The sequence below is a fragment of the Eutrigla gurnardus genome, assembly GCF_963514095.1.
Source record: "Eutrigla gurnardus genome assembly, chromosome: 22".
Classification (NCBI taxonomy): Eukaryota; Metazoa; Chordata; class Actinopteri; order Perciformes; family Triglidae; genus Eutrigla; species Eutrigla gurnardus.
The window spans coordinates 17,794,785-17,812,550 of NC_139933.1; the positions used below are offsets into that span (position 1 = coordinate 17,794,785).

The following is a 17,766-nucleotide window of genomic DNA, read 5'->3' on the forward strand; positions in this document are numbered from 1 at the left end:
AATAGTATCAAACAGAGTACTTTTGGGCTATTTATAATTGATCCCTCTTAAATTTGTTGTTTGACTGGAATCCTCGGTGTGCGATATTAAATGCGACTTGTGCACATTGTATAATCAAGATCAAAGTTCTTAATCTCGATGCTGGAACTGATCTTTTCTTAAAGCTCCTGACTTATTAAACAAAGCACAGCTGCTCGGCTTAGACCGTTCCAAGTTTTCATTTTAAATGTAAATAAATATATAATAAATATAAATTCAAATCTGTGATGATTAGTTTTTAAACATGATGTGAAATATGATTTGTGGCTTAGCAGGAAGCTCCGACTAACTTCTTGTTTCCAAGCTTCTGCTGAGTCAGGCCAGAACATTTGATTTTGTTATTCCCGTTGTTCTAAAGTGAAGCATGACGCTCAAGATGCAGATTGTTTTTATCACCATCCATCATTTTAAACATACAAATAAGTATCTTATCTTCATGCTCGTTCCTTTTCTTCCAGAGAGGAAAATCAACTCTGAGGAAGACCTCATCATCCTCATCGACGGTCTGAACGAGGCAGAGTTCCACAAACCGGACTACGGAGACACCATAGTGTCCTTCCTCTCCAAAACCATCAACAAGTTCCCTCCGTGGCTCAAGCTGGTGGTCACAGTCAGAACCACGTTACAGGTAGAGTTTCATACACGTTTTAATCCCGCTGCTTTATTCCAAATGGTTTTTATTTCAACTTAAGCGTGGAAGTGCTTTAACAGCAACCAGCTGTTTATTGTGTTGCTGCTGCCACTCGCAGCTAAAAGAGGCTTCTATCATCATCACCAGCGGGTTACTTTTACATTAACAGGAGGCGACCAGATCCCTTTACTTTTCTTTCACGAGGAACACACCGATGTAGTCTAGTCATTCATAACGTGTTATACTTTTTGATTTCCGCCTGTGTAGGAGATCACCAACGCGCTGCCGTTCCACCGCATCTCGCTGGACGGCCTGGAGGAGAACGACGCCATAGACCAGGACCTGCAGGGCTACATCCTGCACCGCATCCACAGCAGCCCCGAGATCCAGAACAACATCTCACTCAACGGCAAGATGGACAACACCACCTTCGGCAAGCTCAGCGCCCACCTCAAGGCCCTGAGCCAGGGCTCCTACCTGTACCTCAAACTCACCTTTGACCTCATCGAGAAGGGCTACCTTGTCCTCAAAAGCTCCAGCTATAAGGTGAGGACTTATTGCTTTGTGTGTTTAGGGTTACACACAGATATGACAGACATATTGTTCTCATCTTCATGGCATCTCAGTATGTCCATCCATCAATTAGTTTAGAAAAGACACTTCTTAAAACTCCAGAAACTGCCTGAATGTCATTACGTTTGTATACCTTTCCTTCAGTATAAGTTAATGTGGAGCTAGTTTGTCTGTACACACTGCAATCTGCCAAAATGTAAAAAGAATAATAGTCTGAAAATACAATAATATTGTCTAAAAAAAGACTATTCAAGTCATGGAAAGGCGAAACCCTGCACTCTGACATGCTTTTGTAAAAATAGTTTCATAAAATATTTTCTTTGACACCTTTTTTTTGATAAATAATGCAGCCGAATTGTTTTAGTGTGCTTTTCATAATGAAATATTTTATCTCACACCCCCAGGCTCATTTCATTTCATGTATTCAGAGACGCTTTCAGACTCCATATAAAATGACGACTGATAAAATTCACATTCTCCCTCTCGGAGGAGGGCGGCGTGGAATAGTGGAAGACGCGCTGTCCAAACACCATGCATTATTCAGGTTGTAAAGCGGCTCCAGATGAAATCAGCGTCGCCGGTTCACATGTTCCCTTCCCGTCCTCAGGTGGTTCCAGTCAACCTGGCCGAGGTATACCTGCTGCAGTGCAACATGCGCTTCCCCACACAGTCGTCGTTCGAGCGGGCGCTTCCTCTGCTGAACGTCGCCGTGGCTTCGCTTCACCCGCTGACCGATGAGCAGATTTACCAGGCCATCAACTCTGGTTCGCTGCAGGTAAAGGTCCTGAAATAGACGCCGGTCTCAAGGCCGTCAGTGGGATTGATGTATTATGAAACGACTCTCCAGTATTAAAGTCAACCTTCTCCCAGAGAATAACTTTCAAGAGCTGAATTAAAAAGAGACGAGCCTTGTGATGTCATCCCTCGCTACTCTGCCGTGCTGTGATTCCATTCAATGAAAGTTTCAGAGCACGTTGTTAAATGTTTATTCAGCACAGCCAGATGTTCTCAAAGGCCTTGAAAAGTTCGTTTTCCAAACAGCTTCTCACTGTGAACACACTGTTCCCATACAAATGACTTTCCTGTCTCGCTGAAGCAGCATATATATATATAAATTCCCAAAAGCACTTTCGTAAGTGATAGAAAGATGTTCCATGCAACAACAAAAATGAGTAACAACATCACATGAACACGATGTGTGGCTGCAGGGCACGCTGGACTGGGAGGATTTCAGCCAACGTGTAGACAACCTGTCGGTCTTCCTGGTGAAGAGGAGGGACGGCACCAGGATGTTTGTTCACCCGTCCTTCAGGGAGTGGCTCATCTGGAGGGAAGAAGGAGAGAAGACCAAGTTCCTCTGCGACCCGAGGTGAGGATTCATGCTGAATGTTGAGCTGCTAATGCACCACTCAAAGAGACGGTGTGTTACCTCAAGTAAAGACGTTCTATACTCAAGTAGAAGTACTGCTTCAACTCAAGGAAAAGTGAAAAAGAACAGGCAAATCGATAATACCCCTGAAATGCATTAAAACTAAAGTAACAAGCTTGTTTTAAAAATGTAGTAGTAGTCCATCGGTGAATCTAAATGTCTCTGTGAGTCGCTGCTACAGTCCGTTCATCTAGCAGAGATGTGTAGGAGCCTTTTATTCCCATGTTATCATGGAAAGCGACAGGTGCTAACACGCTGTAAGGCCTGATGAGTCTCAGGTGCTGAAGGAGTCTGTCCGTCCTCTCTGCAGGAGCGGTCACACCCTACTGGCCTTCTGGTTCTCTCGGCAGGAGAACAAGCTGAACAGACAGCAGACTATCGAGCTGGGCCATCACATCCTCAAAGCACATATCTTCAAGGTATACCACTATTTGTCACACACATCCCCACACACATCCCCACGCAGCTGTGGCTCCAAAGTAATGAATATTTACAATCCATCGCTCTCTTTAAGGGTCTCAGCAAGAAAGTCGGCGTTTCCTCATCCATCTTGCAAGGCCTGTGGGTCTCCTACAGCACGGAGGGCCTTTCAGCCGCGCTCTCCTCCCTCCGAAACCTCTACACTCCCAACATCAAGGTACGGGCGCTGACACGGCAGAGAGGAGCTTCAGGAATATTTCAACATATTTCCTTCCTCCCTCCAGACTGGGAAGGTTTCAGTATTTGAATCCATGCTTTGGTGTTTTAACTTTGTATTTCCTCCCAAGAATGCATATGCTAATCCTGACAAGGATCAAATCTTGTGGTGATGACATTTTGGACAGACATGGACGTGAGCCGCCACTTGACTAGCAGAGGTGCCCAATGTAGCAATCCTAGTCCTGTTTCTTCCCGTCCAGGTGAGCCGGCTGCTGATGCTGGGCGGCGCCAACGTGAACTACCGCACGGAGGTGCTGAACAACGCCCCCGTGCTGTGTGTCCACTCCCACCTGGGCTACATGGACATGGTGGCTCTGCTGCTGGAGTTCGGCGCCTCGGTGGACGCTCCGTCCGAGAGCGGCCTAACGCCACTGGGCTACGCCGCCGCCGGGGGACACATGGCCATTGTGACCGCGCTTTGCCGCAGGAGAGCGAAGGTACGTGGGTTTGGTGTGATTGAGTGTGAAGGAGCGTAGTATGTCCTTGGCGCTGGGAGATACATGTAGCCATCTTTCCTGATCCACAGGTGGACCACCTGGATAAGAACGGCCAGTGTGCTCTGGTTCACGCGGCCCTGAGGGGCCACATGGAGGTGGTGAAGTACCTCATCCAGAGTGACTGGGGCATGGGGCCACAGCAGCAGCAGTCGCCACAAACCCAACAGCAGGCGGCCTTCACCAAGAGCCACGCAGTCCAGCAGGCCCTCATCGCTGCAGCCAGTATGGGATACACAGAGGTACCAACACTCACACTGATCATTGAGCTCCTTTTAGTACAGCTGCTGAGGAAATCGTGCTTCACTCTATTATGACCTCCTGTGGCTTTGTGCAACCCCATCCAGTCCAGTGAGAATCATCAAATATATATTCTGTAATGCACTAAATCAGCTTAGCCTGCAGTATGTCATTCAGAACAGTCACCAGTTCACAGGGAGACACTGAAATGTTAATGATGATTAATGCCAGCTTCTTCATGATACAAACACAAATGACAACATTTGGCTCGTTGGCAGAGAAGTTCCTCAGTGACGCTGTGCAGGTTACACTTTGTCACATGTTTTACTGCCATTATTTTTCAGAACACTAGTCACTTAAAGTGTCGAGTGCCAGGAGACAAGCAATCAGATGAAGCACTTTGTCCAACAGATTGAGAGCGAAAAACACTTTAAAAATGTAACAAAGCACTCAAGGAACCAGTACATGGAGAAAGGGGGGGAAGGAGAGTGTGATGAGAAGGAAAAGAGGTGAATAGTAAGGATAGGGGTTATACTAGATACTCTACAATCAGCTGATTGGTGGTCATCTAAAATCCATCATTTTACATCAGAACATACTAAGATTCCATTCAAAAGGAAAGCAGATTCATGACAACACATGTTATGTTTATTTGAGTCTTTAATGGTGTCATCTGGATTCTCCGTCCCCGTCAGATTGTGTCCTACCTGCTGGACCTGCCAGAGAAAGACGAAGAGGAGGTGGAGCGGGCTCAGATCAATAACTTTGACACCCTGTGGGGGGAGACAGGTGAGAGCACCTACTTTAGACATGACACCCATAAAGATGTGCATCCAAGATGACTGTGAATACGGTTCATGTTAGCTGTGTGACGACCAGAGCCGATCTGTGATCCGTACGGGTCTACCCATAAAACATGACTACTGGGCGAAGGCAAATTATGATGTTTAATTCAGTAACATGTGGATTTGTAATAAATACAGTTGTTTGAATGATGACATTTCCATGTGTTGATGTGTTCCCGGGCGGTTGGATTGAGCCTTGTATGCTGCCTGTAACTAAAGGAAACCACGATGTGAATCGTCTGACTGCGATAGGAACCCCTCGTTCTCTGGACAACATGTGACAAAGTGAACTCACACAGCGGATCCTTTAAGGCGTGTTTAGTGAGAGGGGCTGTGTGTTTTCCCGCGTGGCACTGCGAGGCAGAGCTGCAGTGCGGACGTGACGGATCACTCTGCTGCTGCGTCAGATGCTGATGGCGGTGCGGTGGTGTCATTGGAGCGCAGACAGGAGGGAGGCGGGATGAACGCTCCGGGGGGCTCAGAAATGACTAGTCTGATTGTCCCATGGTGGGAGGGGGGGGTGTTGAGAAATGTAATGTGTCATTGTGACCTGAAGCCAGGAAAACCTTGTTTGAGGGCGTAACTCTCCAGCTGCGGCGCTAGAAAAGGCTGCATGCTGTCAGATGGAGAGGGAGGACGGACTCCGTTGTTTATGAGGGGATGAAAAGGATAACAATTGTTCTGGAAGATGATTTTAATCCTTAGTGTTACTGGATAGGTCAACTGAAAATACATTATTGTCTAACAGCCGGGAGGAAGGGAGTGTGTGTGTGTGTGTGTGTGTGTGTGTGTGTGTGTGTGTGTGTGTGTGTGTGTGTGTGTGTGTGTGTGTGTGTGTGTGTGTGTGTGTGTGTGTGTGTGTGTGTGTGTGCAGATAAACTCACTGAACTGTGTATCAAAGTGCTGAAACTAGAGCTAGACGGATAAATCAGCTGATGTTATCTCATCGCAGATATCACTTTATATATCAGACAAACGCAACATACGTAGTTTGTCCACCAGGGGGCACCGACACGCTGATTAATCACCAGAACGTGTCCCGCTTAGTATGCATCTGGGTCAGGATTCTTTTAAAACAGGAATCTAAGGGTTTGTTTATCGTGTGTGTAAAATCTTGTTTTATGCTTGTGGGCGATGCATCGTTGTTTTCAACTCCAATTATCGTTACGAGTGTTGGCCTCACTGATCCAGAGGACCGGTTATACGAGTGTCGGCCTCACTGATCCAGAGGACCGGTTATACGAGTGTTGGCCTCACTGATCCAGAGGACCGGTTATATGAGTGTCGGCCTCACTGATCCAGAGGACCGGTTATATGAGTGTCGGCCTCACTGATCCAGAGGACCGGTTATACGAGTGTCGGCCTCACTGATCCAGAGGACCGGTTATATGAGTGTCGGCCTCACTGATCCAGAGGACCGGTTATACGAGTGTTGGCCTCACTGATCCAGAGGACCGGTTATATGAGTGTCGGCCTCACTGATCCAGAGGACCGGTTATATGAGTGTCGGCCTCACTGATCCAGAGGACCGGTTATATGAGTGTCGGCCTCACTGATCCAGAGGACCGGTTATACGAGTGTCGGCCTCACTGATCCAGAGGACCGGTTATATGAGTGTCGGCCTCACTGATCCAGAGGACCGGTTATACGAGTGTTGGCCTCACTGATCCAGAGGACCGGTTATATGAGTGTCGGCCTCACTGATCCAGAGGACCGGTTATATGAGTGTCGGCCTCACTGATCCAGAGGACCGGTTATACGAGTGTCGGCCTCACTGATCCAGAGGACCGGTTATATGAGTGTCGGCCTCACTGATCCAGAGGACCGGTTATACGAGTGTTGGCCTCACTGATCCAGAGGACCGGTTATACGAGTGTCGGCCTCACTGATCCAGAGGACCGGTTATACGAGTGTCGGCCTCACTGATCCAGAGGACCGGTTATATGAGTGTCGGCCTCACTGATCCAGAGGACCGGTTATACGAGTGTCGGCCTCACTGATCCAGAGGACCGGTTATATGAGTGTCGGCCTCACTGATCCAGAGGACCGGTTATACGAGTGTCGGCCTCACTGATCCAGAGGACCGGTTATACGAGTGTCGGCCTCACTGATCCAGAGGACCGGTTATACGAGTGTCGGCCTCACTGATCCAGAGGGTCAGTGGAGCTGAAACCAACCCTCTGGGTCTGCTACACAGAGGCCACCGCTTAATTCCCTCCAATTATAGTCATCACATTTCAGAAGATGCCTTTACTTCCACAAGATCTCAAGGGTATCTTCTCTTCTCTCCTCTCCTCTCTTCTCCTCTCATCTTGCCATCGCTCCTCTCCTCTTTTCCTCTCCTCTATCTCTTCCTCCGATCTTGTCTCGCCTCCTTTTCTCTTCTCTACACCTGTGTCCTCTTCTTCTCCTCTCTTCCTCTCTGCTTTAAAATGAATCCCAGGAATGCTGTGTTTCTCTAATAGCATAGATTTTTTTTTTAATCAGCCATAATTGATATTTTTAGAATAACATCCATCAATGTATGACTCTATAAGTTTTAGCTTGTGTTTAGCTGTTTCCATGCTCAGTAGCTTGTTAGCAGCAGCAGAAGGTGAACCCAGTGAACTCTACCTGCTCAGTCACCTTCGTCTCTAGCTGGTGAACACAGTGGAGCGTTTAGCCAGATGTTGCCCCTCAGGATTTGAATATTTGACAGTGTGACTCCAAATGAATCATCACGCTGCCCTGTAGCCACTCAACATGTAAATATGGTATCCACTTAAAAGGTGATGACGTGTTGTTTCCACTGCCCCCAAGCGGCCAAATCCATCTGTTATCTGGGTTTAACAATGACTTACTAGTCTACATGTGCACCACCGTGTCCCCTGCTCCTCCTCTCATCCCTGGCTTGTCGTGTGTCTGTGCTTCCAGCTCTGACTGCAGCCTCCGGTCGGGGGAAGCTGGAGGTCTGCCGTCTGTTACTGGAGCAGGGGGCGGCCGTGGCCCAGCCCAACCGGAGAGGCATCGTCCCGCTGTTCAGCGCCGTCCGGCAAGGACACTGGCAGGTCAGCGGCCACCTGATTCCCCTCGCTTTAACACTTGCCTTTTAAATAAAGCATCAGAGCACAGACTTCACAGAGACTAAACTTTGCTTACTCCAAAGGCAGTGATGAAGTCGTTCTTGTGCTGTAGAAACTAAATGTTCTTCATCTCACAAACAGTAAACAAGAGACAGAGAGCATCCAGTCGCTGTTATATGAATATAATGACATGGCTGCTGCATCGTTTTAGATCGTGGACCTCCTCCTAACGCACGGGGCCGATGTCAACCTGGTTGACAAGCAGGGTCGCACCCCTCTAATGATGGCCGCCTCAGAAGGACACCTGGGGACCGTTGAGTTTTTACTCGCTCAAGGTAGGGTGCTATAGAGATTTAAACAACGGGGTTGGGAACAGATTTTAACAGCAAATATGTTCAAACAAAATCTAAACACATTTGTACATATAGGAAAAAGTAAACGATGCTGTAAATACATTCTACATTTAAAAATGGTTTTCAAAAAATGCACACTTCATTTGTGGTCCCTATAATATAATGCTTTTCTTGATGTTTAAAAAAAATGAAAAAGTGTTTTGTTTTTGTTTTTTTTAATAAACGTAATGTATTTCTCATGTCACACAATCAGAGTGTTATACTTTCTAAACCCCGTCGTCCTCCATATGAACGCCACTGCACTAATACAAATGAGTGTGATTGTTTACAATAATTGCAGCCTAATGAATGAAGCCATGAGTTCTTTGGAGTGAAAGAAGCCGTGTCTCACTGCTCCCCTCCCCCTCCCAGGAGCCTCTCTGTCTCTGATGGATAAGGAGGGTCTGACGGCTCTCAGCTGGGCCTGTCTGAAGGGACATCTGCCCGTCGTCCGCTGCCTGGTGGAGAGCGGCGCCGCCACCGACCACGCCGACAAGAACGGACGCACGCCCCTGGACCTGGCTGCCTTCTACGGCGACTCTGAAGTGGTAAGAGTGTAAATGTGTGAATGATGAGGGCTGGATGTCGAACCTGAAGGTATCCCTCCTCTCCGAATGGTGTTTGGCTTCTTACTGTTTCCTAGATGCTGAATGATTAATGTGCAGCGGTCGACACAAATACTCCTTCTGAGCATTTGAAATGAAGTGTCTCGGATTTAATAGAATCAGAATCAGAAAGAAGTTTATTGCCTTGGTATTCATTGTGCATCATATTTACAAACAAAAACAGTAAACAATAAAGCAAAGTACTGCAGTCAGCACCATAAGTAAAAGTAAAAAATACATTTCCAAAATATTTCCAAAAATAAATAGAATAGAGTAGAATAAAATGAAACACTCTAATCTGTACTGTAATAAGATAATATTGATATACAATTTTGTGCAGAACGATGCAAATATTTCATGTCATCATGTGAGGGGGTGGGGGAAGGTTTGATGATCTGTGCTGAGCCGTGGTTGCAGATGGATGTCATGATGTCATTGGCTCTTCCACATCTCTGTCCCTTCAGGTCCAGTTCCTGGTCGACCACGGGGCCATGATAGAGCACGTAGACTACAGCGGCATGCGTCCTCTCGACAGGGCGGTGGGCTGCAGGAACACGTCGGTGGTGGTCGCCCTGCTCAAGAAAGGAGCCAAGATAGGTAAGAGCGGGTCGACGGGCTGAAGCGCCACGCGTCTGTCGTTATTTGACATGAAACATGAGATGCGATTGGAGATTGTATTCTGGTGGGAAAGGTCAAGCATTGGAGTTCAAGCATGAGCTGCATGAAAGACCAGGAAGGGAGAATCCAACGATGATAGACCCACTTTCCTTTAAGTACACGCTTCCCCGCTGGTCATTATAGAGCGCCGTAGCATTTCACTGCTGTAAGCCATGGGTTCAGGTTTGTGTCTCCATGTAGCTTTAACCACGTCCTACACCCCCCTCCCCTCCCCCACCTTTCACCGTACCGCATCACGCTGCTTCTCCTCAGCTATTTATGGCTCTGATGTGAGTTCCTTTTGATTGTACAACTGTTGCCTCAGTGTTGTTTTGCTTTCTCTCTCTCTCTCTCTCTCTGTCTGTCTGTCTGTTTGTCTCTCTCTCTCTCTCTCAATCACATCCTCTCTCTCTCCTGATTCCTCCGCGGTTGCTCAGAGACAGGTTGTTAATAGCTTGCGATGTTTTTATTTTTTTCGATTTATCTACGTTTTCCCTTTTTTTTTCCTCCTCCCTTTTTTTTGTTTGCTGAGTCACTTATCTCCGCTTCTCACTGCTGCTTTTTTGTGTTCCTTTTCTCACTTCTCCTCCTCCACCACCTCCACCTCCATCACCTCTCTTTCTCTTCACCTTCTCGCTGTTTCTACTCTCCCTATTTTTTCCTGTTTCTCTGGCAATTCTGCCTCCCTCCTCCCTCGCTCTGCCCTCCCACTTACGCTCCTCCCCTTGCTCATGACCTCCTTCCTCCTCCTTCTACCCCCCTCTTGCCCCCGCCTCTCTCTCCGGCCCCAGGATGTCAGACGCTGCCCAGTCGGCCCCGAGGTAAAGCCAAGGCTGTCGACTTCTCACCCCACCAGGCATTTTGACAGCTCTATCTCCTCTCTCTGTGTTGTCTGTGTCGCCCTAAGTGTCGGCAGGCCAGCTTAGCTACCAAAACACCTTCTCAAAACTGACAAATAATAACACGCAAAGGTATTAGCATTGACAGTGATGCAGTCGGGATTGCCTAGAGGTTAGATGCTAACATCCAAAGTGGTTAATGACAGCATGCCCGGCCTCCGGCCTGTGACTTTGTCCCGAGGTGTTGACCTTCCATCCCACAGATGCATGACGGAAGCCCTCAGTAACACTTGCGTGGTCGTGATTTGGGCGGAGATGCATGTATTTGTAATTCCTCTGTGCCACCGCCACCACAGACTGAGGCGATAAACCACTGTGCTGTGCATTGTTCATCTTCCAGACGTCCCCCTCAGTGTCAGCTAGGCCAGTCAGCAGCATTCCTACCTCACCACCAGCACCAGCTCAGAGGACAGCTAACGCCTGCAGAGCTCTGTCTTATCCCTCCTGCTTGCCTCTTCTGTTGATCGTGCCCTGTGTCTCCTCGTGCAAGACCCCCCTCCCTTTCATCCCTGTGGTGTGTGTGTGTGTGTGTGTGTGTGTGTGTGTGTGTGTACATGTATGTCAAGGATTGCTGATTGCAGATACAATTAAAGACACATCCGTTTCAGTCATGGGGTGTTTGTTTGACCGTTTCTGTCTGCAGGGATTAAGTGTCTGTTTTTCACCTTTTTATTTAATAAAATCAGGACACAAGATTATTGATCACATCCCTGAATCAGTCGCCCAAAGAATTACTGTCCATCCGCACTTCTTGACAAGACAGACTATGTGTCTCAATAGAAAGACGTGACGGCGTTTTATGTACGTTTGTTATACATCTACTCTGCCTGGGCCAAAACACATTTGCAGACAATTGAATTGAATCCACCGTTTGAAAACGATTCAAAATGTGCTCATTCTGCACTCCTTTTTTGGGCAAACTGGACTCCCAGCAGAGTAAAACAAACACTCTTAATTATTGCCAAATAGCATTTGACCCAGGTCTGACGTCCCATCGCGAGGTCACCGTGTTCTCGATGTGTCAGAGACAATTTTTTGTAATCTTTTCTCTGCAGTGGATTGCCTGTCTTTTCTCCTCCATTCCCCCATTTTGGCTGTCGTCCTCATCCCTATTATTATTGTTGTGTGTAATGTGACTCCCAGTCGCTCCTTCCTCCTCCTCCTCTGCTTATTGCTGTGTGTCTCTCACTGTGTGTTTGTCTTCATCTGCTCCTTCCTGTGTTACCAGGTCCAGCCACATGGGCCATGGCCACCTCCAAACCCGACATCATGATCATCTTACTCAGCAAACTCATCGAGGAGGGGGACAGCTACTACAAGGTCAGAGAACGGGGCCCTGCACTCCCAAACAAGGACATCATTAATGAATTAAAGATTTGATTTGGACACAGACGAGACTTCACAGAAGACAGATAATGAAAAAATCAAATAAAATGCCACAGATCTTCCCTTAACACGAGGGAGGCAAAAAAGAACAATTCAAAAAAAGGAGGGAAAAGAAAATTAAGCTAATGTAATTTAGAAAAACACAACCAAACAAAAGTACAACCAAAACATCAATAACAACAAACCAATAAAAACAAATAAATACATAAAAAAAGAGATAATTGTCTATAATCATTTCCTACATATTTTCTAAGCATATCTAGCTCTAGTCATATTATAAATGTAATTTAAGTTATTATTGGTATTATTTTGAAATAGCGTACCAATAACACATATACTACTTTTTAATGACCATATACTGATATTAGCTATTTCTGTTATGAGCAATATTACGTCAGTGTCAGTTGACATAAATGATATATTTTCTTAAATAATCATACATGATTTTCTTCACACTGTTTGGACCATGTAGAAAATGAAAGTTCTTCTCCTGATCATGACTCGACTTGTTTAATATATCTGTATTGTAATAATTTCAAAGGTACCTTCTATCTTCTATGGTTATGTCTGACTCTCCTGTGAAGAGTAGGATAACTAGAGCTCTTTGTGTCCGACAGAAGGGGAAGGTGAAGGAGGCAGCGCAGCGTTATCAGTATGCCCTCAAAAAGTTTCCACGCGAAGGCTTCAGCGAGGACCTCAAGACATTCAGGGAACTCAAAGTATCGCTCTTCCTCAACCTGTCCCGATGTCGGAGGAAAATGAACGTAAGTCTGTCGAGGACGATTCCACAGACATTTCTCCTCACCAAATAACCAAACCTCTAATAATCACAGTTGGGTGTTGTTCTCCAGGACTTTGGGATGGCTGAGGAATTTGCTACGAAGGCACTCGAACTGAAACCAAAATCGTATGAGGCATATTATGCCAGAGCACGGGCCAAGCGTAGCAGCAGGTACGTTCCCTTTTATCCCTAAACATATTCAAATCAATAGATGTTCTAATAGATGTAGATCTAAATGTTTAGTTGTCTCTGTAGCTACATTCCTCACATGCATTCTGACTCATTAACAAAATTAACCATCGTTCCCTAATTTCCAGACAATTTCCTGAAGCCTTAGAGGACCTGAATGAAGCCATGAGGCAGTGCCCCAACAACCGAGAGATCCAGCGGCTGCTCCAGCGGGTGGAGGAGGAATATCACATGCTAAGCCAGGAGGAGCACCAGCAGCTGGAGCTGGAGCCTCCTCCCTCCCCTCCTCCTACGCCTCCCCCAGAAGACGAGGAGTCCCTGTCCATGCCTCTCCCCCCTCCCCCAGAGCCCCGACTGGAGGACATGGAGCCCGTCCAGGACCTGTTTGAGGATGAGGACTACCTAGAGCAGGAGCTGGAGGCCATGTCTGTGGGTCTGCCCCCGCCCGAGTCTCTCACCAACCCTTCCAGCCTTCCCATCATTCAGAGCCCACCGCTCTCCCCCACACATCCTGATCAGATCTATTTAGTGGGAGGTTCGCCCATGGGCCAGCCCTACGAATACCACCCCACCTCCTCCTCCATGTCCTCTCCAACCCGCGGGTCATACCAGCCCACATCGCCCTCCCTCTCCCCGACGCATCAGAACCACTATCGACACAGCCCACCTCACACCTCCCCAGTGCATCAGTCGTCCTACGGCTTCAGCCCGCCTTCAATGGGTCCTGGGGGTCAGGGGATGGATCACCAGAGCCCACCGCCTTCCCCTTTACGTCGCGCTGCTCAGTACAGAGCCAGTCCGCCGGTAGAGAGCGTTTGCCTGTACAGGTCCCAGTCCGGGTCGCCCGTGCGCTACCAGACGGAGCAGCTCCCCGGCCGGCCCAAATCCCCCCTCTCCAAGATGAGCAGCCAGCGGTCCTTCCAGCTGAGCTCTCAGCCCTCTCTGTCCTCGCAGCACCACCAAGCCCAAGGCCTTCGTCTTCAGCCTTCTATAGCCCAGATAGTCCGCACAAACCAGCCCAGCAATGTGATGAGCAACAACATCTACAGCGGCCAGATGGGCCACTCAATGGGCGGCCGCTACCAGGGGGGTTCAGTGGACGTTGAGAGCCGGCTGGTGTACCAGCCCTCCCTGGATGGACGGTCCATGCCCCAGGTCCAGGCCAGCCTGAGTTCTGGGGCCCTCTGTCAGCACGGTGGCCGAGGAGGGGTTATGGAGTCGGGCCTGTTGAAGGATGAGCTACCCCAGCGCCCCTCCTCTGCCTACCGCGCCAGCAGCGGGGGCCCGGGGGGCGTCCGCTACAGCCAGACGCCTCAGATAAGCCGCAGCCAGTCGGCCGCCTACTACCCAGTCTCCGAACATGTGCTGGAGCGAGCCAACGCCATGCCCCCCTGCCAGCTAGGCTCTCCCGAGATCCCACATATGGTGAGACGCCCCGTCAGTGCTAACACTACTGAGTTGAAGCAGCACGTGCCCACCCCCAGGCCTCTCATCCATTCTCAGAGTGTAGGCCTTCGATTCTCCCCCTCCAGTAACAACATCTCAACCGGATCCACCTCCAATTTAGCACCGGGTTTCAGGCCTTCCTCCTCCATCCAGCAGATGGAGATCCCCCTGCAAGCCACGTACGAGCGCGCCTGCGACGACATCTCTCCCATCTCTCCCTCCCAGGGTGGCGGGGGTCTGTATCCGGGCGAGGCCACGCGCTCTCGGAACACTCCCTTCATGGGCATCATCGACAAGACGGCACGGACTCAGCAGTACCTGCATCAGCCCTCGCGGTCCAGGGCCATGACCTCCATGGACTCTGCCATCAGCCCCACTTCGCCTGGCCAGCTGGTCCAGCAAGGCTCCACCTACAGCCCCCCCACCTCGCTGGGCAACATTGCCTACTACAACAAGACCAACAATGCCCAAAATGGACACCTTTTGGAGGAGGACTACTACACCCAGACCCAGCCCCCCTCGCTGGGCAAGATGGCCAACGGCTCCCGCGGCGGCGGGGACATCCTGGAGCGGGTCAGCCAGGTGCCCACCTACCCAGACGTGAAGGTGGCGAGGACTCTGCCCGTGGCACAGGCCTACCAGGACAACATGTACCGCCAGCTCTCGCGTGACTCCCGGACCCAAGGCCCCACCTCCCCCATCAAACCAAAGAGACCATTTGTGGAGTCGAATGTGTGATGGCCTGTCTGTGATTGGACGGTTGGACTGGGTTTGTCACTGGGAGGAGAATGAGAGGAGAAAAATATTTAGCTCAACAGCAGACGCTGCTGACCCTTGTGTATGTGACACAGACAAAACTCATGTTAACGAACTCCGCAGAGACAGTCAGAGAGCAAAACCACACACACTGAGGGTGTGAGACATTATCTTAAAAAACATAACTAACAGTGAGAAGCGATTATTTCATTATCATACTCTGCACACAGGTGGGTAACAGGAGGGTCTAAGTTCTGATCTCATACGGAATCAAAGACCAGTACACTTCCAAAAATGTCGCGTGGCACAGCGTTCCCACGGCGACGGGCGGGGACTGAAAGAGTGAAAGTACTAATCATCGGACTCTGTATCCATCTTCTGTTTTTTCAAAGTGTGCTCTTAACCAAGGTTGCTAGTAGGCTCTATTCTATGTAATACAATATTATATGTTCAATACTGTACATTTGCTCAGAAAAATACAAATGGCTCAACAACTCAGTACTTAGAGAAAAATGACAATATTTATAATTAAGTTATATATTGTACATAGAAAGAAAACATAGTTTGCGTTTGAATTGTGTTCTGTTAACCCTGCCTTCGTGTCTCACCGCTAGTGGTACGGGTGTGGAAAGCCGACCAGGGTACGGAGCGAGGGACATCGGACCAACTTTGAGTGATTTAAATACCTCCAGTGTGTTTGTTGTGGTTTTAATGCAAGAAAATGCTGAAATATGTCCTCGACGATCTGCAACAAGTATTTTCCGTATCGATGAATCCTCATCTTTTCTGCAAAATGTCAGAAAATAGTCCATCCAACACAACAATCCAAAACCCAGCAGATATACAGTTAACAATAATGTGAATAGAAAAGCAGCACGTCCTCCCATTGGAGAAGCTAGAAGCAGAGAAGGTTTAGCTACTAATGTCTGATTCAAATCGTACCCACAGTACCACAAAGTGCATGATGGCACTTTTTAAAAGTCAAGCTTTCAGCTGATATTAAAGCGATTTTGCCTGAATAAAAATCCAACTATTGCACACGACCCCAAAACCTATTTTTCCCCCAAAAGAATTTGTCCATTCAATCATTTCACCTAATTCCTGCGGTTCAGACATGACTTTTTAGCATAATTGCTGTATCACAGACCTCTTAATGATACATAGCCTGCAAAGCATCAGCTGCTGTAGTTGTGTATGAGCTCGTCTGATTTTTTCCCCGCAGAATTCTTTGTTTTCAAGGCTGATTGATGTATCTGGCCTCAAGTGCAACAAATTAGTTTCCAGTTCAATATCCGGCTGCAGGAATCAATCAATGAATGTGGTGAGGGATTTTATCATGAGTGTCCGAGTTCGCCTTTGTCCCTCCTCCCTCCTCCGACCGTAATCACGCTGTATGTTCCTAAGTGAGAGTACATATGCTAGTGATGGGTTAACATGGATAGTGCTCAGCGATTAAAAGCAAGCAAATGCATACACCACCACTGTTACAGACGTTTCCCTTCCTCCTGCATTCTGTCCTTTCTTTCTACCCGTTTTGATCCCGCCCACCTCTGCACTAAAAATGCCTGTTAAGTTCTTAACTAAGGGTGCACTTTATGTATTTAACTTACTTTGTTGTTTGATTGTGGACTTTGGAGAAAGTGGGTGCGCGTGTTGCTCAGGCAGACCTCTGACCAGTGATACCAGACTGTCATCAGATTATTATCATCAGTATGATTTTACAAAGCAGTGATTAATGACAATACGAAGAGCAAACAATGTTTTTAAACCGGTGAAGATGTATAGACTTTCTAGCACAAGTTGTATATACTGACTCAGACGTTCCCAGCGCAGGTTTGTTAGAGATGCAAGTCCGTTTCCAGAGGCTGATCATATTTAAGTATTCCACGTCATCAAAAATAGACACATTGAAGCCCTATATCTCTAAGTTAGCCAGTCTAATCTGCTGGTTTTGAAATCAAGTCGAATCTACTGCAACAAGAAGAAGAAAACAAGTGGAATAATGAGAAAAAGTGATTTGTATATGTGAGAAAAGTTACAGACCATTTGTCTGTAGCATTTTTATTTTGGTTTCTCCGATAAAGAATATCTAAAGAGGGACAGTTCATTCTAGATTTCACCTGCTACCAGAGAGAGATGACCTCCTTCACTTTGCAGCAATGAAGGTATTACCTGTATTATACTTAATTTAAGAAGACTTCTAAGTTGAGAATACATGAGGGTGTATGGTTTCGAGCTGTCTGTGTATATTAGTTTGCTGTAAATAGTCTGATGCATGTTCTATTCTTTCCATGAGCTCAAGCGAAAAATGTGTCTAGCAGCATTCTGGCCCGGTGAGCCATACGACGCTCGGATCAAGATAAGGAGACTGCTATCCCTGAACTGTTCTTATCATTTTCCTTCAACCTCACCAGACAAAAAGGCAACAGGTTCTGTTTCTTTTCTTTTAATGTATTTGCTTGCTGAGCAGAGTTCTCTTGTCTGTAAATGTGAGCTTTCAGATCGCTGTGATAAAAAGTTTAATGAAAAACAATAAAAAAGAATGTGTTTTTATCTCATGATAACTGATTGTAATCTGTACAGTCAAACCTATGTATTAGAGAGAAAAAAGAGCATATTTATAAATGGTTACCAACTGAAACA

General features: G+C 47.4%; 1 protein-coding gene across 13 annotated transcripts in view; it reads left to right on the forward strand.

The window, feature by feature from the left end:
- Positions 1–17,764, forward strand: part of tanc2b (tetratricopeptide repeat, ankyrin repeat and coiled-coil containing 2b) — a gene marked incomplete at its 5' end in the record, with an annotated part of 118,639 nt that extends 100,875 nt beyond the window's left edge. For 8 of the 13 annotated variants that reach the window (XM_084039518.1, XM_084039519.1, XM_084039522.1 and 5 more), the window contains 18 exons: positions 498–667; positions 938–1,216; positions 1,851–2,018; positions 2,452–2,612; positions 2,983–3,091; positions 3,187–3,309; positions 3,572–3,808; positions 3,898–4,107; positions 4,801–4,894; positions 7,864–7,997; positions 8,224–8,347; positions 8,777–8,952; positions 9,474–9,606; positions 10,458–10,487; positions 11,794–11,885; positions 12,569–12,715; positions 12,803–12,903; positions 13,050–17,764. In XM_084039518.1, coding sequence (XP_083895644.1) covers positions 498–667; positions 938–1,216; positions 1,851–2,018; positions 2,452–2,612; positions 2,983–3,091; positions 3,187–3,309; positions 3,572–3,808; positions 3,898–4,107; positions 4,801–4,894; positions 7,864–7,997; positions 8,224–8,347; positions 8,777–8,952; positions 9,474–9,606; positions 10,458–10,487; positions 11,794–11,885; positions 12,569–12,715; positions 12,803–12,903; positions 13,050–15,105 — 4,544 coding nt within the window. In that variant the 3' untranslated portion in view covers positions 15,106–17,764. The remainder of the gene's footprint in view (positions 1–497; positions 668–937; positions 1,217–1,850; positions 2,019–2,451; positions 2,613–2,982; positions 3,092–3,186; positions 3,310–3,571; positions 3,809–3,897; positions 4,108–4,800; positions 4,895–7,863; positions 7,998–8,223; positions 8,348–8,776; positions 8,953–9,473; positions 9,607–10,457; positions 10,488–11,793; positions 11,886–12,568; positions 12,716–12,802; positions 12,904–13,049) is intronic. The other 5 variants (XM_084039513.1, XM_084039520.1, XM_084039514.1 and 2 more) reach the window with 1 other exon arrangement.
- Between the last annotated feature and the right edge of the window lie 2 nt (positions 17,765–17,766).